General features: G+C 42.7%; 2 protein-coding genes across 21 annotated transcripts in view; one reads left to right on the forward strand and one right to left on the reverse strand.

Annotated features, from left to right (window-relative positions):
* Positions 1-23,095, reverse strand: part of STARD9 (StAR related lipid transfer domain containing 9) — a 321,608-nt gene that overhangs the window by 131,458 nt on the left and 167,055 nt on the right. For 5 of the 9 annotated variants that reach the window (XM_050956627.1, XM_050956628.1, XM_050956631.1 and 2 more), the window contains 2 exons: positions 21,586-21,744; positions 17,627-19,764 (listed from right to left, as the gene is read on the reverse strand). In XM_050956627.1, the coding sequence (XP_050812584.1) occupies positions 19,663-19,764; positions 21,586-21,744 (261 nt within the window). In that variant the 3' untranslated portion in view covers positions 17,627-19,662. Of the gene's footprint in view, positions 1-17,626; positions 19,765-21,585; positions 22,127-23,095 lie in introns of those variants that run through there. The other 4 variants (XR_007774877.1, XR_007774876.1, XM_050956630.1 and 1 more) reach the window with 4 other exon arrangements.
* CDAN1 (codanin 1) overlaps positions 1-23,095 on the forward strand; it is a 98,107-nt gene that overhangs the window by 32,988 nt on the left and 42,024 nt on the right. For 6 of the 12 annotated variants that reach the window (XM_050956642.1, XM_050956643.1, XM_050956646.1 and 3 more), the window contains 6 exons: positions 452-609; positions 2,549-2,656; positions 3,039-3,102; positions 4,653-4,855; positions 8,279-8,386; positions 9,235-11,119. In XM_050956642.1, the coding sequence (XP_050812599.1) occupies positions 452-609; positions 2,549-2,656; positions 3,039-3,102; positions 4,653-4,855; positions 8,279-8,386; positions 9,235-9,360 (767 nt within the window). In that variant the 3' untranslated portion in view covers positions 9,361-11,119. Of the gene's footprint in view, positions 1-451; positions 610-1,120; positions 1,233-2,548; positions 2,657-3,038; positions 3,103-4,652; positions 4,856-8,278; positions 8,387-9,234; positions 11,120-23,095 lie in introns of those variants that run through there. The other 6 variants (XR_007774878.1, XR_007774881.1, XR_007774880.1 and 3 more) reach the window with 3 other exon arrangements.

A 23,095-nucleotide genomic window follows, 5' to 3' on the forward strand; every position in this document is an offset into this window, starting at 1 on the left:
ATGTGATTGCTAGTGCAGCCATGCTAAAGCATTGATGTGTAAACTGGCACAACGCACCAGTTCAGCTTTCTAGTGTAAACACTACCTAAGAGTGATGCTAGTTTATCTCCTGCTTAATTGATGTGCACAGGACACACTGAGATCCTCTAATAGAAGGCTCAAGAGATGGGCTAGGTATTACCACTAACCTATACTTCTGAGAAGAGCTGTGGGTGCAGCATTGGCTCTGCCTGTGCCCGGGTTCGGGAACCTGTGATTACATGAAGGAATAGGAGCTCAGAGGGCTGGAATGTTGGAAACCTAACACATTCCTCATGCTGGTCCTAAGACACCACTTAATGGAGAAAGATTTGAGGGAACACCCCATATTGTGGTTTCTGGAAACCATTTTCTCCATATCCCTTGTGTGAAAAATATGAATGTAATAAGCCCTGTTGTTTGTTCCTTACAGCACTGATCAAAAGAGAAGTGAGAACTACCTTTAATCGGATGTTGAGAGTCCAGGGTCCGTCCTTGTTCAGTGAGGACACACAGGGGGAGAGGAAAGGTTGTCCCCCCAACTGCCAGCACCATGCTCCGTTCCCCTCTCAGATCATCAATGAGATTAAAGTATAGAACTTCCACTGTCTCCTTGGTTACACTGATACTTTTTTGACTTTTCTCTCGTGGGTACAGTTAAGCTGTCACAGTTCCAAGGAACAAGCTCTGAGCCTGGGTGGGGTGGGAGTGGAGGCGGGCGCGCCTATGTTGCGTCTCACTCCCTTCCAGTAGCTGCTTAGAGATCAGCATTCTGGTCTCAAGGAGCCCTGTCAAATACAGTCTTCGTGGTGACATGGCCGTGGGGTGAGAGGGAGATGTCCATCTGACTCCACTTGCATAAGTCCACAGTCCCTGTTTTAGGGATGTAAGAGCCATCCTGCCACAGTGAGAGTTTTGTGCAACTCTGTTATGAAGAGTGACCATGTCAAAATGGGTTCCTCCTTACACTGCAGATCTGCTCCCTGAGTTTTTTTCCAGTGATCTCTGCTGACTTCAGGGACTAAAATAAGTATTTCCTGGTCTTTATCCCAATCAGCCCTGCGGAGCTAGTTGGATTCTGTTTCTTCTTATGCACCAACAGAATTGTTTGCTGAGTTCCAGTCAGCTACATCAATGCAAATCCATGGGAAGGGGTTTGCCTGCCTGCCCCACATAAATCTGGGATCTACTAATCTACCAGTAAAATGATTAATGTAAAGTGTACAATTTTTTTATTTAAATGTTCTATTTAGTTAAAGTAACCACTGCCTTTTGTAGGAGTGACAGCTACATCCCATTCTGTTAGCAATAAAACTAGCTACTAGTTATTAGTCTGTCTTCTCCCAGCTTTCCCTCTGCATTTAACTGGATTTAGGGGGAATTGAGGTTAGAGAGAAAGAAGGAAGTGGTCAGGTGGCTTGATTTCTCCAGATTTCCTTCCTGTTAGAACTGATATAAAATGCCTTCCCACCTCTCTTGTCCCAGGCTTAAATGGATGCTGTTCTCCTAGAAATTATATAATTAAAAACCCCCAAACAGTTCTCTCACCATCACCTGAAATTATTAAGTGAAAGAATATTAATAATCTCATCTGCTTTTCACTATTTGTTCTGCTTGTTTTTTCGGAGTTAATTTGTTTACCTGGGTACTGAAAGTAGAGTAGCTGTAGTCAGATTCCTATCAGTTTCATATGTACTAGACCACTGCCTCCAATGTTTTGGTTCTACTGGAATTACAAAAAAAAAAATGTTATATGAAGATCTTTTTTTTTTAATTTTGCTTTTTACACAGCTTAAATTTGGAGTGACTAGATTTGACATAGTCCTTTTGAAATTCTAAAACACAGTTGTTTCCATGTCTTCTAATTGAAGTTTGGCCCTTCAGTTGTCATTCAAGGATACTAGTACTGGTTGGTAAGTCACTAATGATGCTAGGTGTTAACCACACACAGCATCAGGAAAAATATGATCCAAGGAACCAGACAGTTAATGCTACACATTTGTTTTGAGTGTGATATAGCGCTCCATGTAATAATGGCGTTGTCTCATAATGAGGCAGAAGATGATGTCGTGGCTGAGACACAAGATGGTGGATGGAGGCAGGGGTCAGAAGACCTGAGTTCTGTTACCAGCTGTGCCATTGACTCTCTGTGACTTCTGGCAAATCACTTAGACCAAAACTTTGAAATTTGGGTGGCTAAATAAGTGATGTAATTTGCAAGGGTGGTGAGAAGCTGTTGCCCTTATTGACATCAGTGAGAGCTACAGGCAAAAGTCAGGCCACTTATCATATGCCTATAGATTTAGGTGCCTAGATTTAGGCACCCAAGTTTGAAAAAATTGGTGGCAATATTTCTATTTCCTTTTCCTAGTCTGTAAAATGGGGATAATACTAACCTCCTTCATGGGGGGCGTGTGGGTGTGTGTGTGAAAATTAAGGAATGGTTGTAAATCACTTAATCTTCAGTCCAGTGGTCTCTCTAGAAATGCAAAGTATGAGTTGTTAGATGAGCTGTTGCCTTTTTGTCTAGGATGTGCTCTGTATTGCTGTGGGACCCAGGGATGAAGATGAAGGAATTCTCTATGTCCAGCTGGAGTGCTTGCTGAAAAGACTGAGCCAAACGCTTCAGTGCAGAAAGGTAGAAATAAAAAAGTACGCAGTGCTTTCTGAGCCATCTGTATACCTGCTAGTATAATGAACCTGTCTCAGCTTGTGTTAGGGGGATACCTTTCATCTGAGCTCAGACGTGGCAAAGATAAGTTTCATTCTCTGACCCTAGATATCTGCATGTGATATGCGGGGTATGTGAAGATTGATTATTTTCGTGGAGAATTTCCTGAAACTTTCCGACAATGCCGCCTTTAATGACCCTGAATCAGCAGCTCTGTGGTTCCTGCTGTTGCTGCTTGTGTCTTTCCTAATTATTTTTAATGCAAAGCTCCTGTCTGATCAGTCTGAACCAGAGGCTGCAGGTTCTGGGATGATTCCCTGATGGTGACATGCCAATTTTATGTTTTCAGTTCATGTGTCCCACATCGGAGCAGCAGCTGGCTAGGTGCACTGTAGAGTTGGCATCTCTCCTAGGTAAGCCAGTTCTGATGCCTGTGCATTGTTAATGCTGACTGCTTTCCCCTCACCTCTGAGTGCCCCTTAGGTCTCCCTGCTTTTCATTCAGAGTTTTGTTGTATCTCTTGTAACAAAGGTGTCACTGAATCTGCAAAGACGTTCCATTGCAAAACCCAGAGGGTGACTACTGGGAGATAGCATTTTTAAAATCCCTCACAAACATCAGCGTTTTGAGCTGACCCTCCTTCAACTACATATTTACCTCATTCACCCTTTCTTCCCCTCCCAGTTCTTGGCCCCCTCATTCAGACATACAGTCAGCTCTGAGATCCCTGTCTCTGGATTTTTGGAATTGAACATTTTCCTAAATGTAATGTTTGATTCCAGTTTTCATGCCTCACTCGTGAGAAAGAAAGTCAGTAGCTCATTTCATGTGGATCAGTGACTCCTCTGTGCAGGTTCAGCCAGTGCAATACGCTCGATCTCTTGGCAGCAGCTATCTACTGTGTGTGATTTCCCCTCTTGCTAAATGTGTCATTATGGTTTCTGATACCTGATGTGCATCTACACCTCACACACTTGTAGCTAATGATGTGGGTGCAGAGCTTTCCCCCTGGCCAGTCTCCTAATCTCCGCTATCTAGAGAATTCAGAGGGAGTAGGGCTCCCCTTGAAATAGTCCCCTTTCAGAGAGCAGTCTGCTGTACCTTCGAGGATGAAACGCTTACACTGAACTCTTTTCTGGGGCTGGAAATGCAGTTCTGTCTTTCCATGAGATGACAAGAGACTGCAAGGAAGGTCTGAGAGTTTTCTAGGATTCATTGTTTAGCTGTATTTAGAAGTACTGTAATAAGAATAATTAAAAATGAATATGTTGTCCTTAGAGAAAACAGTTCATCCACTATAAAGTGAGAGTACAGCAGCCCCACATAAATCTGGGATCTACTAATCTACCAGTAAAATGATTAATGTAAAGTGTACAATTTTTTTTTATTTAAATGTTCTATTCAGTTAAAGTAACCACTGCCTTTTGTAGGAGTGACAACTACATCCCATTCTGTTAGCAATAAAACTAGCCACTAGTCTGTCTTCTCCCAGCTTTGTGGGCAATAGGCCAGTAGAGAAGCATTAGTCAACTTCAGAACAGACTTCTATTTTTTGTCTGTGGTGTTGTCTTCTTCTTGGGTGCAGAACCCAGAATTTTGCATGTTCCAAGATTTATAGAATATTAGGGTTGGAAGGGACCTCAGGAGGTCATCTAGTCCAACTCCCTGCCCAAAGCAGGACCAATCCTCAGACAGATTTTTACCCCAGTTCCTTAAATGGCCCCCTCAAGGTATGAACTCACAACCCTGGGTTTGGCAGGCCAGTGCTCAAACCACTGAACTATCCCCAAACCTCCTCAGTTGAAACTGCTGCTCTGCATTGCCTCTTCATGAGTGTTTTCACCTTGGTGTTTGTATTGGTGCTATCCAAGCCTGTCAGTCACTAACAATGTGCTGCATGTACCAAGATGACTGTAAATGTAATAGTAATAAACTGTATTGGTCCATCCCCTCCATCCCATAGTTTCAGATCGTGTTCCTATCCAGGGCCTTAAGCCTCAGACCCAGAAGAAACCTGAAAGACAGCGAGGGAAGAAGAATGCTGTCTACGGCCTTCTGAAATCGCTGCTGTCGGTTTGGAAGGAAGATTTTTGGACACCTGTTCCTGTTCAGCTGATGTTCAGCAGGAAGAATGTCGGCTACATCGCAGAAGTTGAGCAGCGTGAGGTGGGACTTCTTTAGCTCTCCAGAACCAGCTGCCCAATCCTGCTCGCCATACTCTCACTGGAGTCCTGTTGACTTCTGAGACTGTCATGTGAGTAAGGCCAGCAGGATTTGGCTCTCTGTTCAGCTGCCAATGAGTTTCTTTAGGGACAGCGGAAAAGTAAGAGCAGTATATAATGTTGTCAAGAAGGCAGACTGTAATACTTATGTTTGGGGAGATGCAAGTGACACTAGAATTTGTTCAGTTTAATGCCAGAACACATGATAAAATCGCTGATCAACCTGAGAGATTATAGGACTGTAAACGTAAATCGCCCCAGGGTTAACTTTGGGTCTGAAGAATTTTCCTGTCTAGGTCCAGACCAGGATATCAGCTTTTGTCGAAAATTAGACAGGCATTCCCAACCTCTCCTTGAGCTGGGCAGGAAACACTTATTCTACTTCCAACTGGGAATCCAGAACTGAAAATGAATGTAAGAACAGCCATACTGGGTCAGACCAATGGTCCATCTAGCCCTGTATCCTGTCTTCTGACAGTGGCCAGAGCCAGGTGCTTCAGAGGGAGTGAACTGAACAGGGCAATTTATCAGTTGGGGGGAGGGATAGCTCAGTGGTTTGAGCATTGGCCTGCTAAACCCAGGGTTGTGAGTTCAGTCCTTGAGGGTGCCATTAAGGGATTTGGGGATTGGTCCTGCTTTGAGCAGGGGGTTGGACTGGATGATCTCCTGAGGTCTCTTCCAACCCTAATAATCTATGATCAAGGGATCCATCCTCTGTCATCCAGTCCCAGCTTCTGGCAGTCAGAGGTTTAGGGATACTGGGAGCCTGGGGATGCATCCCTCTCATTTTTTCTAATAGCCATAGTTGGACCTATCATCCATGAACTTAAGGAATCTTTATTTAACTCAGTTATTGCCTGGGGATATTGCGAAGGCGAGAAGTAGGAGTTTCACTGGTTGACTGTGCATTGTGTGAAGAGAAGTACTTCTTCATATTTGTTTTAAACCTTCTCCCGGTTAATTTCTTTGGATAACCCTTGTTGTGAAGTATCTGAGGGGTAGCCGTGTTAGTGTGGATCTGTAAAAGCAGCAAAGAATCCTGTGGCACCTTGTAGACTAACAGACGTTTTGGAGCATGAGCTTTTGTGGGTGAATACCCACTTTGTCAGATGCATGTAGTGGAAATTTCCAGGGGCAGGTATATATATGTAAGCAAGCTAGAGATAATGAGGTTAGTTCAATCAGGGAGGATGAGGCCCTGTTCTAGCAGTTGAGGTGTGAAAACCAAGGGAGGAGAAACTGGTTCTGTAGTTGGCAAGCCATTCACAGTCTTTGTTTAATCCTGAGCTGATGGTGTCAAATCTGCAGATGAACTGAAGCTCAGCAGTTTCTCTTTGAAGTCTGGTCCTGAAGTTTTTTTTCTGCAGGATGGCCACCTTAAGTCTGCTATAGTGTGGCCAGGGAGGTTGATGTGTTCTCCTACAGGTATTTGTATATTGCCATTCCTAATATCTGATTTGTGTCCATTTATCCTTTTCTGTAGAGACTGTCCAGTTTGGCCGATGTACATAGCAGAGAGGCATTGCTGGCATATGATGGCGTATATTACATTGGTGGACGTGCAGGTGAATGAACCGGTGATGGTGTGGCTGGTCTGTTTAGGTCCTGTTATGCTATCGCTGGTGTAGATGTGGGCAGAGTTGGCATCGAGGTTTGTTGCATGGATTGGTTCCTGAGCTACAGTTACTATGGTGCGGTGTGCAGTGACTGGTGAGAGTATGTTTCAGTTTGGCAGGTTGTCTGTGGGCGAGGACTGGCCTACCACCCAAGGCCTGTGAAAGTGTGGGGTCATTGTCCAGGTTGGGTTGTAGATCCCTGATGATGCGTTGGAGGGATTTTAGCTGGGGACTGTATGTGATGGCCAGTGGAGTCCTATTGGTGACCCCACACTTTCACAGGCCTTGGGTGACCGGCCAGTCCTCGCCCACAGACAATCTGCCAAACTGAAACATATTCTCACCAGTCACTGCACACCGCACCATAGTAACTGTAGCTCAGGAATCAATCCATGCAACAAACCTCGATGCCAACTCTGCCCGCATCTACACCAGCGATAGCATCACAGGACCTAAACAGACCAGCCACACCATCACCGGTTCATTCACCTGCACATCCACCAATGTAATATACGCCATCATATGCCCCTCTGCTATGTACATCGGCCAAACTGGACAGTCTCTACAGAAAAGGATAAATGGACACAAATCAGATATTAGGAATGGCAATATACAAATACCTGTAGGAGAACACTTCAGCCTCCCTGGCCACACTATAGCAGACCTTAAGGTGGCCATCCTGCAGAAAAAAAACTTCAGGACCAGACTTCAAAGAGAAACTGCTGAGCTTCAGTTCATCTGCAAATTTGACACCATCAGCTCAGGATTAAACAAAGACTGTGAACGGCTTGCCAACTACAGAACCAGTTTCTCCTCCCTTGGTTTTCACACCTCAACTGCTAGAACAGGGCCTCATCCTCCCTGATTGAACTAACCTCGTTATCTCTAGCTTGCTTGCATATATATACCTGCCCCTGGAAATTTCCACTACATGCATCTGATGAAGTGGGTATTCACCCACAAAAGCTCATGCTCCAAAACATCTGTTAGTCTATAAGGTGCCACAGGATTCTTTCCTTGTTGTGAAGGGATAAATAATATTTCCTTATTCACTTTCTCCCAGCCATTCATTATTTTATAAATCTCTATCATATTTTGCCGCAGTCATCTCTTTTCCAAGCTGAACAGTCCCAGCCTTTTCAGTGTCTCCTCATATGGTAGCTATTCCATATCTCTGTATTTTTTCCAGTTCTAATATATCTTTTTTGAGACGGGGCAACCAGAACTGCACTCAGTATTTGAGATGTGGGCATACCACGGATTTATATAGCGGCATTATTATATTTTCTTTTTATCCCTTTATTATGGTTCCTAACTTTCTGTTAGTGTTTTTGCACATTGAGCAGATGTTTTAATAAAATGCTTCACAATGACTCCAAGATCTTGAGTGGTAGGTAGTAGCTAATTTAGACCTCATCATTTTGTATGTATAATTTGGATTATATTTTCCAGTATGCATTACTTTGCATTTATCAACATTGACATGGTGTGATTGTTTTATTGTAGAATAGACTACATGAGCTGCAAGGGACATTTACGTCATTCAGAATGGTAGACAATATCTACCAGGTGCAGCTTGTCCCCAGAACCCAGGGACAGAGTTTACTTCCTCCTTTCACCTTTGTTTTTTCTCCATAATACAGATTTGAGTATATTCAAAACATAACTTGTACAGTGTTCTTACAAAGCAGTAAATAGAAGCAGGCCAAAGCCCATCTTGAGGAACTTGACACTCCTTGTTCCTTTTGCAGTGGGATTTGTTCCTTTTTATGCTTCATGGTCTTGTTGACCATGGTCTGATGGGAAATGCAGAGATAGAGAGCTGCTTGCATAGCCTCCAGGAACTTCTCTGGTCCTCAGTAAGTATTTATTTATGTTTCATTTAATATTCAGGCATGACTATGAGGATGCTGTGTCAGTTTGGCATTTTTGCTTTAGTTTTTTGTACTACTCTCTTAAAGACCTAGGCCCAGATTCTTGTCTACGCAGAGTTTCGGCTTGGTGCAATATGATGTGTGTAGGGTTGTCTTAGGCTGGATCTGTGCCTGCCCTGCTCCAGCATAGATTAGAAAACCTGCCACTGTACCAGCTGACAGTGGTCCCCAAGAAACCATAAACTAGCTGGGGACAGCTGAAGTGCAGCACACTCTGGCCATCCCCTGATCTGGCCAGGCTAACAGGGGGCTGGGTATGTTGGCTCTGCTCCAGCTCAGAACTTCTCTATGCCAGGGGAAATTCTCAGCTGCCAAGATCTAGCTGCTTTTCAGCCTGTTTGCCATCACCAGAATGCACCAGAGAATCTAGCCTGCTGGCCAGATGTGTCAAATGTGGGTGTCTCAAGTTAGTCTTCTGACAAATGTGGTCTGATTTTTGATGTGCTCAGCACCCATAAATTTTACTGCAGTTAATGGAAACTGCAGGTGCTCAGCACCTTTAAGAATCAGGCAATGATTTTTAGCTGCTGATAGGTTCGTATATAAACTAAGATGGGCACAGGGATCAAAGGGAAGGCTTGGCGTGCAAATTTGTGTATCTTATTACTTCGGCAGCTGTGGTCGCTAGCTGTGTCATTGTATTAACATCACAACACAAAACTTTGACCCCATTTTTGCCTGTGAAATCTCAACTTTGTATTATTCAAAAGAATTTTGTATCCCTTTGTTCACACTTTTAAAAGATGGTCTCTGATTTGCATTGTTTGTTGCAGGATTTCTTGGAAGAATTGGAAACTATTTCTAGAATATTTATATCCGAGTATCATGTTGCAGAACCCAGGACTAGGCCTTGTGAATTGGTGAGACAACCAAGAGGTACTGTGGCAGCACAAAGCTAGTGCAGACAATCTCTGTATGGATTAAGGAACTGAGGAGAACTCGACATGTGAAATTTGATAATGCTGCTGAGTCCATGCAGTAAGCCCCTTGCTTGGATCGCAATGCATTGAAAGGTCACTTGTGTAAAAACTGCATCGAACTTTTCCTCGAAGGAGGGTCACTAAGTGTGACAGGAACACACATCCCTACATCTGCAAATGGAAATGCTTCTAAAAGTTGCTCTCTAAGTTTGGAACTCTTAACCTGACCGTGGTTCACAGCTGATGCTCTACACTTGTAGTGGAAACACATCATGTACTCCTGCAGCAAGAGGCTCTGAACAGCGTTTGGAATCCGTTCTCGTGCACAAAACCTGCTACACTGCTGGAGGGATTTCTGGTGGTTTCCCAAGGTGCTATCTTTTATCTTAACTTAGTGTGGTTTTTATAGTGTCTTTTAGGAAATACACTGTGCTACCAGGAGAGGGAAGAGGTCAAACTATAGCCCAAGTTGATGAACGGATATTTATTTTTCACCATGAGCTCAAGCTTGAAGGTTTGTTTTTTAAAGTTTTTAAGACTCATTTTAAAAGTAAAATCACAAAAACAATATTTTGGAGCATTGGATCAGATATTATTTTAAAGGACATTCATGCTTATGTTTGTGTCTCACTTAACAAAAGCAGCACTTGTATTTCATGTTTTTTATAGAATTGAGGGGGAGATTATCTGGTTATCTTTTTTACTGGAGAGAGCTGACAGTATTTTAAGAGGCATTGTTTTTGTAGTGTGAGCATAAATGCCATGTATCTGTTACTGTCTTTAAAATCCGTATTGCCTTGAGTTTGGGGTTCTTCCATAGAAATATTTGTGTCTCATAAGCTCAGACTAGAGTAGTTAGATTGAAAAATGTAACTGAACTCCCATGAGGTAGCATCACTAGGATGTTGGAAGGAAGCAGTCCTATTCATGGCATGTCTATCCTCATGGATTCACCTTAAAAGGGGAACTGCCAGTATCTTAAATGCAATGTTCCAAGTGTTGAGTGACTAATATGTTGTTAAAATCCAGTCCCCATCAGAGAGTTTTGCATAGGATTTGCCTCCCTGTATAAGGAAGGATTTTTTTTCTTTTGCCTAACAGGTTGATGGAGTGTCTTTTCCTCACTAAATACAGGTTATTCAAAAGCAAACAGCTAGACAAGGTAAATCCTAGGCTGTTTGCATGGCCATTTCTATTGCTAATTAGCCTATCTCTCGCTGGTATGGGTAGGAATTCCTGGGGTAGAAAATGAAATGTCAAGCAGTTAAATTGTTTTTAAAAATCAGACTAACTACATAAAGCTGGCTACTACTAAAGCCTACTGGACACAGAGAAAATGAGGGAAACCAAAGAGGACACTGTGCGTGTTGCAACTTTTTTGGGTAGTTTTGTCACCTACTCAGACCGTTGGATGCTGGATTGAAGGAGACTGCAGATACGAGGTATCTGCCTTTTCAGTGTTTTTTGTTTGCTGTCATCATGCTCAGGCTGATGTTCAGTAATAACATTATCATGTGAACAAAGTGTGTGGACAGGAACAGCTGCCACAGTATGAACTGAAAGAACAGGTGTGTTTCATGCTACAGCACACTCGCTCTTCAGGGCTTAGTATAACAGGACCATTTCACTGTTGATACCTCAGTGAAGCTGCCAGATTTGCTATAATAAACAGATTACCTAAATGCAGCCCTGTTTTGTTTCTGAACTGTAAGTATATAAAGCTAGAAGTGCAGAGTCACTCGTTTTTGTTTTTTTTTTTTAAACGTGCAAACCAAAGCACTCAAGGATACCCATCTCTAAGAAGCATGGCTGGGGAGCTGCACTCATCCTGTAAACACTCTGCAAGGCTTTTGTTGCAATAGTGAAGTTGTTGGGTCTCTTTCAGCCAACTCAGGTGTAACAATGACTTTGCCAACATGTTGTCCCTGCGCTGGCTGGTGAGTTGTGGTGTTCACATTGCTTGTAATCAGTTTTTTATTCTGAACTTTCCCCAGCCCAAAACTGTTGGGCTGCACCTCTCTTCCTGCGAAGGCTGGAGGCCTCTCCTCCAGGGTTTGTCTGTGCCATGGCATCAGATTATCTGCCGCTGATGGTGGAAACAGAGTGGTAGTTCAGGCCTTCTTCCTTGCCCTTTAGCCTCTTGATTTTTTAAAGTTTCTTCTGGGGCAATAACAAGCAACATCATCTTTTCCACCTCTCATCTGTTTTCTCTAGGCTCCTCCTGGGTAAGTCCACAAGACATCTTATAGTCAGTATAACTGCAACAGAGCCTGCATTCATATGGAGATAAACTTCAGGAGCTGCTTGGTTCATTTCCCAGGCAGATGGTTCCAGTCAACTTTAGACAGGTGGACATGAGTGTCATTGCAATATGGATGCTCTCTGGAGTGCCAGGCTCCTCAGCTTCCTTCATCCTTTCTCCAAACCCCAGGAATAAGAAAACATTAAGCCATTCTGATGGAAATCTTACACCTGCTAGAGCTAATGGCAATAAAACCTGTTCCAGGAAAGAGATTCAGGGCACTGCTCTACTTACTTCCTAGTGAGAAAAGGGTTAGGAGGAGACTGGGCCATCCTAGACTTCAAGAAGCGTGGTCAGCAAGGATGATCCATACAATGGACATTCTAGCTTCTCTCGCTGTAATCTCTCCAGGAGACCTTTTCTACTGTTGGACCAGGAAGAGGTTTATCTGCATAATCCCATCAGAGGCTGTCATTGGCAGTTTCTCTGGTTTGCTTACAGCAATTGCTCCTGTCAGTACAAAATGCTATTCTTTTATCTGTTAATCCACAGGGCACTGACAATGCTACCGGCCTGGGTGAGGAGTCTAGGAATTTAATTATACCTGTTCTTAGACTCCATGCTAATCAGGACATGATCTTCGGATACCTCATAAGAATGGCCCTACTAGTCAGACCAAGGGTCCATCTAGCCCAGTATCTTTTCTGACAGTGGCTAGTGCCAGGTGCCCCAGAGGGAATGTACAGAACAGGTAATCATCCAGCAGTCCATCCCCTGTTGCCCATTCTCAGCTTCTGGCAAACAGAGAGAGACTACACTTGTAGCTTGTGTAGATAATTTATTCCAGATACCAGGAACTCTTTGCATCCCTACAAGCACCCTGTGTTCCACCACATTATCCCCTTCTATTTTAGGAACTTACTGCAACTCCCTCACTCTCAGGGCTTTTGTGTGCCCATTACCCCCTCCTTTATGTGAGGGTCTCCTTGAATCCCAACAACCACCACTGCCACCATCAATGACTACTATTTACTTTAGGGATGGGGCAGATTTTCTCTCCTGTCCTGCCCTGCATCTTCCCTTCCCCACCATCATTCTTCATGTTCCAATGGCCTCTGCAAAATGTCCTTATTTCTTTTCTGGGACTGATTTCACCCTCCCTGCCCAAGGTACATTCTTTGGGTATCTGTTCCATGGCTTCCCAAGAGTCCATGTAGTCCATCACTATCATACTTTATATTTTTCAGGAATGTATGTAGTAACGACTGTGTTCCTATACAGTTTTAGAAGCTATTATTAGGAGGGCCAAGCCCTGTGAAGAAGTTGAAGTGCATCCAGTATTTGCAGGAAGACAGGCACAGCCTAACTCTCTCTCTGGGTACGTCTACACTACGGGATAATTCCGATTTTACATAAACCGGTTTTATAAAACAGATTGTATAAAGTCGAGTGCACACGGCCACACTAAGCACATTAATTCGGCGGTGTGCATCCATGGTCCGAGGCTAGCGTCGATTTCCGGAGCGTTGCACTGTGGGTAGCTATTCCATAGCTATCCCATAGTTCCCGTAGTCTCCCCTGCCCCTTAGAATTCTGGGTTGAGAGCCCAGTGGCTGATGGGGCAAAAATCATTGTCGCGGGTGGTTCTGGGTAAATGTCGTCAGTCATTCCTTCCTCCGGGAAAGCAATGGCAGACAATCATTTCGCGCCCTTTTTCCCTGGATTGTCCTGGCAGACGCCATAGCATGGCAACCATGGAGCCCGTTCAGCATTTTTTTTTTACGTTCACCGTATGTGTACTGGATGCCGCGGACAGAGGTGATACTCCAGCGCTACACAGCAGCATTCATTTGCTTTTGCATGATAGCAGAGATACTTACCAGTTGTTCTGTACCATCCGCTGCCAGGGTAATTTGGCAATGAGATGACGGTTATCTGTCCTTCTGTGCTGTCTGCTGCTATCGTGGATGCCCTAGTCGGGGGCGCAAAAGCAAAACTGGGAATGACTCTCCGAGTCAATCCCTCTTTTATGGTTTCTAAAAATAGTCAGTCCTGCCTAGAATTTGGGGCAGGTGTACTAGAGAAGCAGTGTATCAGAGAATACAGCTGCTCCGTGTCAGATCCCGCAGAAATGATGAGCTACATGCCATTCATGGGAGGTGCCCCTGCCACAACCCCACCCGTTGCTTCCCTCCTCCCCCAACCTTCCTGGGTTACCGTGGCTGTGTTCCCCCCCCATTTATGTCATGAAGTTATAAAGAATGCAGGAATAAGAAACAGTGACTTGTTAGTGAGATAAAATGAGGGGGAGGCAGCCTCCTGGTGCTATGACAGTCCAGGCAGGACATTAAGCAGTGCAGAGGAGAGAAGCCCAGCATCCCGCTGCTATGATAGTCCAGGCAGTACAGAATCTTTTCTTTACACAGGAAAGGGAGGGGGCTGAGGGAGCTCAGCCCCCAGTTGCTATGATGAGGATGTTTACCAGCCATTCTGGCTCATCTACTGGGAATGACCAGGAATCATTCCTATTTTCACCCAGGCGCCCCCAGCTGACCTCACCTGAGGCAAGCCAGGAGCACTCATGGGCTGATGGTGACAACGGATATCAGTCATATTGTAGCATCTGCCACCAGGAAGGGGAGAGGAGCAGATACTGGTTTTCACTGCTGCAGAATCGCGTCTACCAGCAGCATTCAGTAGACATAGGGTGACATTAAAAAAAGTCAAGAAACGATTTTTTTCATGTGGGTGGGGGAGGGAGTAAATTGACGAGCTATTCCCTGAACCACGCTGGACAATGTGTTTGACCCTACAGGCATTGGGAGCTCAGCCAAGAATGCAAATACTTTTCAGAGACTGCTGTGGACTGTGGGATAGCTGGAGTCCTCAGTACCCCCTCCCTCCATGAGTGTCTGTTTGCATCTCTGGCTTCCCGTTACGCTTGTCACAGAGCACTGTGTAGCCTGTAGATTTTTTTTTTTCAAACGCTTTGGCATTTCGTCTTCTGTAATGGAGCTCTGATAGAACAGATTTGTTTCCCCATACAGCGATCAGATTCAGTATCTCCCGTACGGTCCATGCTGGAGCTCTTTTTGGATTTGGGACTGCATTGCCACCCGTGCTGATCAGAGCTCCATGCTGGGCAAACAGGAAATGAAAATCAAAATTTCGTAGGGCTTTTCCTGTTTACCTGGCTACTGCATCCGAGCTGAGATTGCTGTCCAGAGTGGTCACAGTGGTGCACTGTGGGATACCGCCCGGAGGCCAATACCATTGATTTGCTGCCACACTAACTCTGATCCGATATGGTAATACCGATTTTAGCACTACTCCTCTCGTTGGGGAGGAGTACAGAAACCGATATAAAGGGACTCGTAGTGTGGACGGGTATAGCGTTAAATTGGTTTAACGCTGCTAAAATCGGTGTAAACACGTAGTGTAGACCAGGCCTCTGACTGGCCTGGCCTAGAAAAGAAATAATCAGGTAACAAACTTTCAATTTTCAGTCTGCTCCCTAGTGGGGTACATCTAGTTTTTCTGTAGTTTAAGATTAAATAAATCACCCATTGAGCATTATGTTGAAAGCAGGGTCCTCGTCTTCAGTGTTGTAATAGAACCTCAATTACAAGCACCCCGGGACTGGAGGGTGTGTGTAACTCTGAAATGTTCTTTCAAAAGTTTACAACGGAACAGTGACTTAAAAGCAGTGTTTTTCTTCTACATAGTAAGTTTAAGGACCTTAATTGAAATGAAACAAGTACAGAAACAGTTCCTTTACCTTGTCAAATCTTTTTTAAAGGGAAAGCGTTTTTTTTTTAATAGCTTACATTTAACAGTACTGCACCGTATTTTTTTTTTTGGGGGTGAGGGGAGGGGGAGCGGTCTCTGCTAAAGCCTGATTGCGTACTTCTGGTTCCCAATGAAGTGTGGTTGACTGGTCAGTTCATAAGTGTGTTCTACTCAAGTGAATCCATCTGGAGTGAGGTGCCATGTGGGGGGAGGGGAGGAGTGTATGCTTCTCTTGGGAGGAACCCTTTCTGCCTCCTCTGAGTCTAGCTAAGCATGGGAATGTCCTGTTCTCTCCCTCTCCAATTTTCCTTACACAGGCATTGGAGGCTCTGTACCAGGGGTTTCAAACTCCATTTACCTTAGGCTCAATGCCAGTCCTCAAATCCTCCCAGCAGGCCAATAATGTCACTGAAGATGGTGTTCAGAAAAGAAAACATTCATATTGTATTTTTTTATTTCAAATTTCTTAGAAATAATGAAACTGTCATATAACTTTATACAATTCTTCGCCTGCCAGAGAGTTTTTAGTGTGTGCCAGACACTTGGCAACATTTCAGTTGTCAGTTTGTTGATGTTTGGTCCCAGTGACTGAGCAGTTGAAACCTTCAGGATTGCATCAGATAGTTGTGTTGAGTATTTTGACTCGTTTATATTCGTTGTGGAAAAAAATGACACTGCCTGGCAACTAATGATGGTATCTCTGCCCCCTGCAGCTCTCAGTGGCTGGGGGAGAGGGACAGTGTCTGAATGTATCTCCCCTCTTTGGGCCATGACTTTGAAACCCCTGCTCTATGCCTACTCTAGTGGCTGCTGCTGATGGTGAGAGGTGAGGAACTAGTGTGGGGGAGGAAAGGGGTCATGTGAGGTGGGAGGGAGCACTCATTCCTACCAAATCCCACTAGCTAGAAGCTTTCCCTCCCCTTCTGTAGGAAACAGTGGCCATCCAAAAAATGTGAAAATTAGCTGCTACTCAGGTGGAGGTCAGCTAGGAAGTTGTTAGGGTTGATACTGTAAAGTGCATCTTGAAAAGTCTGAACAAGACTCAGTGCTATACTCCTGACTTCAGTATCTCCAAATTAACAGCTAGGCGTTGCTTTGTATGGAAAATGCTATAATAATGCTTTGAAGGAATTGCAAGTGTCTTGTGCTGTTTGTATTTTTGATAGAGAATTAGATAATTTATAGAAGTTAATAAGTAACTTCTCATTAGAGGATGTTATATCGAAGCCCTACAGAATTTTATCATCAAGTAAGCCTTTTAGTTATTTCCTAAATCACTTTAATGACCATAAACTCTCACATTTTGTGAGGAGCTGAGTAGACAAAGCATGTTGAGTCAAGACCATGAATGTCAATTGGAGCATTTTCTCTATGTAGAAAATACCATTTATTATGGATATGAAAATAGCAATCCTTGCTGAGAGCGAGATGGGATAAGAGATACAGTACGCCTGATTTGATTTACCATCATTCAAATCTACTGCTATGATAGTAAAATACTGACAGGAAGTTTTTGCCTAGTCTTGATAAATACATCAGCTAGTTTTTGTCCCACTTTTCTTCTAAACAAACCAATCCCACACATTAACAGTATCATAAAATGTTATTTGCAAAAGAAAACATTTGTATAAATAGGGCTATTTAGTATCTATTGACAATTGTATTTAAAAAAAGCTTATTAATTAGATATCAGTAAAAATAAAAATTAGCTTCATCAGCATATAAAAAACTTCAAAATAAGCGCATATATATAAATAACTTAATTTGTAAACATAGAAAAAACAATCATATGTATTTATAAAAATAAACATCTGATGCACTGTACAATAAGACATTATCCTTCAATAGGCACGGTCACTGACCTCCTTGAGTCATCCTAGATGTTGTTCCTGAAAATACTGGTTTTCTCATTAACAGAGTGCCATGTCCAAAATAATGGAAAACAAGCAAACTTTTCACTTAAACAGCAAATATTTTATGGGTTATATGAAGATTTCATACCTTTCACTGTCTAGCTGCATTAAAATAGCTTATTGGCACTTTCCCGATTTGCAATGTGCTGTAGCTACTGCTAAGGCCTTGGCTACACTGGTGCTTTACAGCACTGTAACTTTCTCGCTCAGGGGTGTGAAAAAAACACACACCCTGAGCGCGGCAAGTTATAGCGCTGCAAAGCGCCAGTGTAAACACTGCCCCACCGCTGGGAGTGCAGCTCCCAGTGCTGTAATCTAATCCCCACAGGGAGGTGGAGTACCTGTAGCGGTGGGAGAGCTCTCTCCCAGCGCTGGTGCCGCAACCACACTCGCACTTCAAAGCGCTGCTGCGGGAGCGCTCCGAAGTGCGAGTGTAGCCATACCCTAAGTCTGAATTGAAGGGTTCTGGGGTACTTAGAGCCAGGAGGAGGAATTTTGCTTCGTGCACTTAAAGTCCACCTCCAAGTAACAAATCAATACATGATGGCTTTTTAAAGTGGAAAGCAGGAAATAGGTTGTTATCCCTTTAAACATTGGGGAGTGCAGCGTGGGGGCTTGTCACTTGCTGAAAGCTATTTCTGGAATTTGTTTTCTCTGGCAGGTGAGTGATTAATGAAGTAAACTTAACAGTTGTTGAGTAGGTGCTAAGCAATCACTCATCCCTGTCAGACTAGAACAAAAATTTGATCTGAATATTTTACTTTAACTTTCTGGAGCATTTGACACAAATGGGTGTCTAATTTACTGAGCTTAAGGACTGGATTCTGCCCTGTTAGGCATGTGCACCCTCAGTGAAGTCGGTGGATCGCAGAGTTGAACTGAAAGCGCAGACTTTAGCCCTCCGATTCTAAAGGTGCACTGGACTTGCTGAAATTAAGAAAAACAGCCATGATTTTTTTCACCCCAACATGGCCCCTAAGGCTGGTGGTTTAAGTTAGATGCTTTATATAGGTACCCATTCATCACATTTAAAGTGCAGTTCTACCTTGGACAGCAGGGACCTTTACCCCTTACAAGCAATAAAATGCCTTAAGTGGTTCTCTGCTATAGCAATGTTGAAGAGCTTTACCCAAAATAATAATAATACAGCTCAATGAAACCTAGTCCCTTAATTATTTTTAAAAGAATTTCATGACTGAATTTTATAGGAAGAGGGTTTTCTGTATATAAAGCTTTAAAGCAGGAGTTTCAGACGAAACTCAGCTGGAGATTTTCTCCCAGCCATGAGCTCATAAGTAATGCTACAAGGGAACTGTGAACAGAATGGCTACAATGGGACAGTTGCTAAGGTACAGAGCCTATGTCACAGGCTAGAGAATCTAGTTGGTACAGGTGAGAAAAAGAATGGAACAGCCATCAGGACAAAGCTAAACTTTGCAGGATTTTAATTCTAGAAACAACTTGAATCATCAGTTCTATTTTAAAAATAATAAATAGTCTTGCTTTACAACTGTGAATTTGGTTTCTCCACTTCAAAGTACCTAATTCTGCATTATGATGATCGTGTAGTAGCGCACTAATAAATTGCATCTCCTGAGGTATGTTTTTTTTGCCACTGTTGCTCAATAGTGACGGTTTGATATACTGGATTTAGCTCTTCATTCAAGCGGGGTGTAGAATGATTAGTTTGTCATGCTGTTAACATTTTAACCCTGCCAAGATGAAGTGACTCCTCCAGGTGGGCAAGCTGACTTTATCTACAATGTTTATTACGAAGCTTCTATCTGTAAGCATAATTCTTGTCAGATGCTACAAGGTGCAGTACGACAGATTTGTTTCTCTATTAAGGGCTTGTAAAAAGCCTCCGGCCATGATATACTCTTACACCACTTCTTTTTTCTTGGAAGGACTGCACTTTGAAATGGCTATAACCTGCCTTTTGCACCCAAGCAGATTTCTGCATATAGAGGTTGATTGCTTGCAAGGTGACCGCTCTCTGCCTTTGCTGACAGAACTTCTACAGGCAGTACTTTTTCCCACTACTGAACAGCAAGTGCAGTTAGGGACCTACCTCTGGTAAGGACAAGTACCCCAGAAATGTTTACTCTTTGAACAGTGATTCCTGGAGCTCCTGATCTTCCATTTGTTTGTTTCAGTAATAGCTTTGTCCATGGCTGGTTAGCCTGTGGCGTCTCATCTCCAGTTCTGAAGTGGGACATGTTTTCTAAGCCAAAATGTTACTTTGTCTGGAAGATAAAGACTTTCACATCCATTCCTTGGTACTTAGTAGCTGTCACCCACTGTAACTGTGTCTGGTTCTGTTGTTAACTAACATTGTTAACTAGCAAAAAAATGTGCTAGTCTAGCAATCACCAGAGGCTGCCGCTTAACAATGGAGCTCAGAAGCTGTGCAGGGATAGCTGGGGCGCCAAGATCAACCTGCAGAAATTAAAATAGAAGGGTTTTTGTCAGTGCTCTTGAGCCAAGACAGTTTTTTCCCACTGTGGGTTTCCAGTGGCCAAATGGTGTAAGAGTACCCAGTAAAGTCCCTGTGTCACAAAATGTGCCAGCAGGCCACAAATAACGATGAGTCAGGAAAAAGGCAATAGTGTTTAATAGTATGATTGAAATCTGAAGTTAAAATTAAGTCTGCCTACTTCATACTGGTGTTGTATAAGAGAGACAGTCAACTGCAGTGCATAGGTATGATTTGAGCAAATGTAATTTGTGGTTTGATTTATAGCTTGTGACTTTAAGTCAGCCTCAAATTCATAAGAACAAGCTGCTCTGACAAATTATGCAAATTCAGTGTATACTATACTGCAGAAAATTAAGTAGGCAAACTAAAGCCCTTAGTCACTGAAAGTACTGTAAACAATGATTTTACATTAAAATATAGGGAGAGCATTATACAATAGAACAGACAATTGAAAAATGGGGATGAAAAGTTCTTTGAGGAAAAATATAAGCGTCATTAAATTTTAGCTCTCAGGGTATAACATTCCTACACAGTCCTGTTCCTTTTTATTTTTAACATGCAGGTGAAAAAACAGAATTAGTTTGGATGCTAAGAGCATAACACAAACTTCTGTATCACAGTTCATCGAAATGAGGGGGATCCTGTTTTCTCTTTTAAATACTCCCTAGTCTGGTCACTCAACTTGGCAACAGGGGATTGAGTTTTTCAATTCTTTGCTTCCTTGTAGCTGGCACCATAATACTAGTCCTATGTTGTAAGAATGGAAGATGCAACTATGATAGTAATTTTCCATTTTACTGTTTCACTTTTACATTTGTTGGCTGTCAGGTTCATTGACTTCCCCCTTGCTCTTGTATTATTATCTCAAAGAGTGAAGACTAATTTGTCATCTCTCCTGTACTCACTTTCATCACCTGGCTCTGATTCCTTTCTGCTTGAGATAGGGGCTGAAATGAACATCATACGCTCAATGGAGGTCTTGCATAATGGCAGTGTATTACAATGGAACTGTATTATTTTCAATCTCATTCTTTATACATTTTGGCATTTTATTTATAATAGCTGCAAGAAAATACACAGACTACTGTGGTGATTGTTTACTTTCAGTTGCAGAGCCACACAAATGAAAAATTATAGTTTGCATATAAAGTCACCTTTATGGAAGGCTCTCAAACCTGTTAATTAGCCTTCTGACATCTAGGTAAGTATTATATCCATTTTACAACTGGAGAAACTGAGACACAATCGTTAGGAGAGTGGAAACTATAAGCTTGGATTCTGGGACTTATTAGACACCATTACCTTTCTAACCCTAGACAGATGGCACTTGTTGGAGCTCAATACATTGCAAGTATGTGCTGTATAGACTTTGCTCACTAAAAATCTTATGTGTTCACTATAACACCTTGTGTAAACCAGTCTTTAGATGCTGTAATATCAATAAAGGGATCTATCTACATTACATATGGAATCAGGTGCCCTGACATGATTGTAACAAGGTTGTCTTCATACTAGCTTAAACAGTGTTCCAATATGTAATATAGGCTGGAACTTAAGTCTCTCTTGTAATCAGGCTACCATTGTGCTCCCAACAAACTCACTGAATTTAGTATGATTTAAAATCTGTCAACATAAGACTGGCAAAGTGCTCATGCTAGTATATTGAGACTAATGTTAGTTGTCCCTAAGCCATTTCTGCAGTGAGAGTATTGTACATCAGAAAATGCTTAGACTCAACTGGACATGTAACTGAATCAAAACATTTGCAGGGAATCTCTCACCTGTGCCATGTAAATGACTCTGGTGATGTCTTTTCCATTTACTCTATCAGGTTCCAATATCCAAGCACTTGGCAGAATCTCTCCTCGTACCATTTCTTTACAAGGACGAGGCATGGACTCATCGTAGATAGATTGAATAGCTAAAATCGACAAGTTTTCCTGCATACAATAGAGTGCCAAAACCAGTTATTTATTTACCATAGAGAAGGCACAGTACAAGTTACACAGATGAAATAGTTTGGACACACTACACTGAGACAAAGTCTGGTCCAAAGGGATACTGATACCTATTAGTCCTGAGCAAAGGAAATGCCTCAGCCAGCTCATACCTATTCATTTAATAAACAAAAAATGCTCTTAGGTATGTCCTGTTACCTGTGAGGGGATCCTCTCCAAGAATCCCACTTCCCTCTAGCCAGAGAGAAGAAAAGTGACAGTCTGTTTACAATATAAGGTACCATTGATTTGAATCACCTACAATAAAGTTAGCTAAATTCACTCACCTTTCAGTGCAGACAGCTCAATCTGTTAAGGCACAGTCCTAACATAAGCAATATAAATTGTGATACATTTTAAAGGTAAAACAACACCATGTGCTGTTTATTCGAGGCAATGATTCATACATAAATACTGTAGTACTTAAATGTTAGCTTAACCTAGTTTTTTATAGAATGTGAAAGCAGAAGGAGAAACCTGGACAAGAATGCCAACCTCTGTAAGACACTTATAATAATCAACTGGTGGATGCCACAGTCTCCTGCAGCTGGAATATAGGTAAACAAAAATGTGTAACATCAGGTCATCTAAAACTGAATGTCAAGCAGCTATGGATCCTGGACTTCATTATACAGATGAGAGGTGGGTAGGGAAGGAAGAGAAAAAACTAAGTTTCATACAAGTCAAAGAAAAATAAAAACTAGGGGGTTGTCTAGACTAGATTTAAAAAAACATCTTTTCCCCCCCCCTGCCCCCCAAGTTGAAACACCATATTGCTCCTAATCTTGGTGCAGTTTAAACAATGATATGTTAGGTTGATGGGAGTAGAGTGCACCCTAGAAAATAAGACATTCTGAAGTGGGGAATAATTTGTGATAGGCAGAAAAGAGAAAGGAAGGCATTGCTGATGAAAGGGACTCCTCACAGAAATAAATGTCAACTATGAATGCAAGCTAACACCTAGAACTTACTCAAGTTTTGGTATGTCATGTCTTCTGTATGACACAGACAGTATGTAAGAACGGCCATACTGAGTCAGACCTAAGGTCCACCTAGCCCAGTATCCTGTCGTCTTGACAGTGGCCAATGCCAGGTGCCGCAGAGGGAATGAACAGAACAGGTAATCAAGTGATCCATCCCACTGCCAATTCCCAGCTTCAAAAAGTTAAGTCCACTGGGTTGGAAAATGTATTACAATAGATCAGTGCAGCATTACTTTTAACAGGAAACTGAATGCATGCATACAGAGGTCTTAGCCAGCCAGGGTGTGAATGTACACAGCCCTAGCCTTCCT

The sequence above is a fragment of the Gopherus flavomarginatus genome, chromosome 5 (assembly GCF_025201925.1).
Source record: "Gopherus flavomarginatus isolate rGopFla2 chromosome 5, rGopFla2.mat.asm, whole genome shotgun sequence".
In the NCBI taxonomy this organism is placed as follows: Eukaryota; Metazoa; Chordata; order Testudines; family Testudinidae; genus Gopherus; species Gopherus flavomarginatus.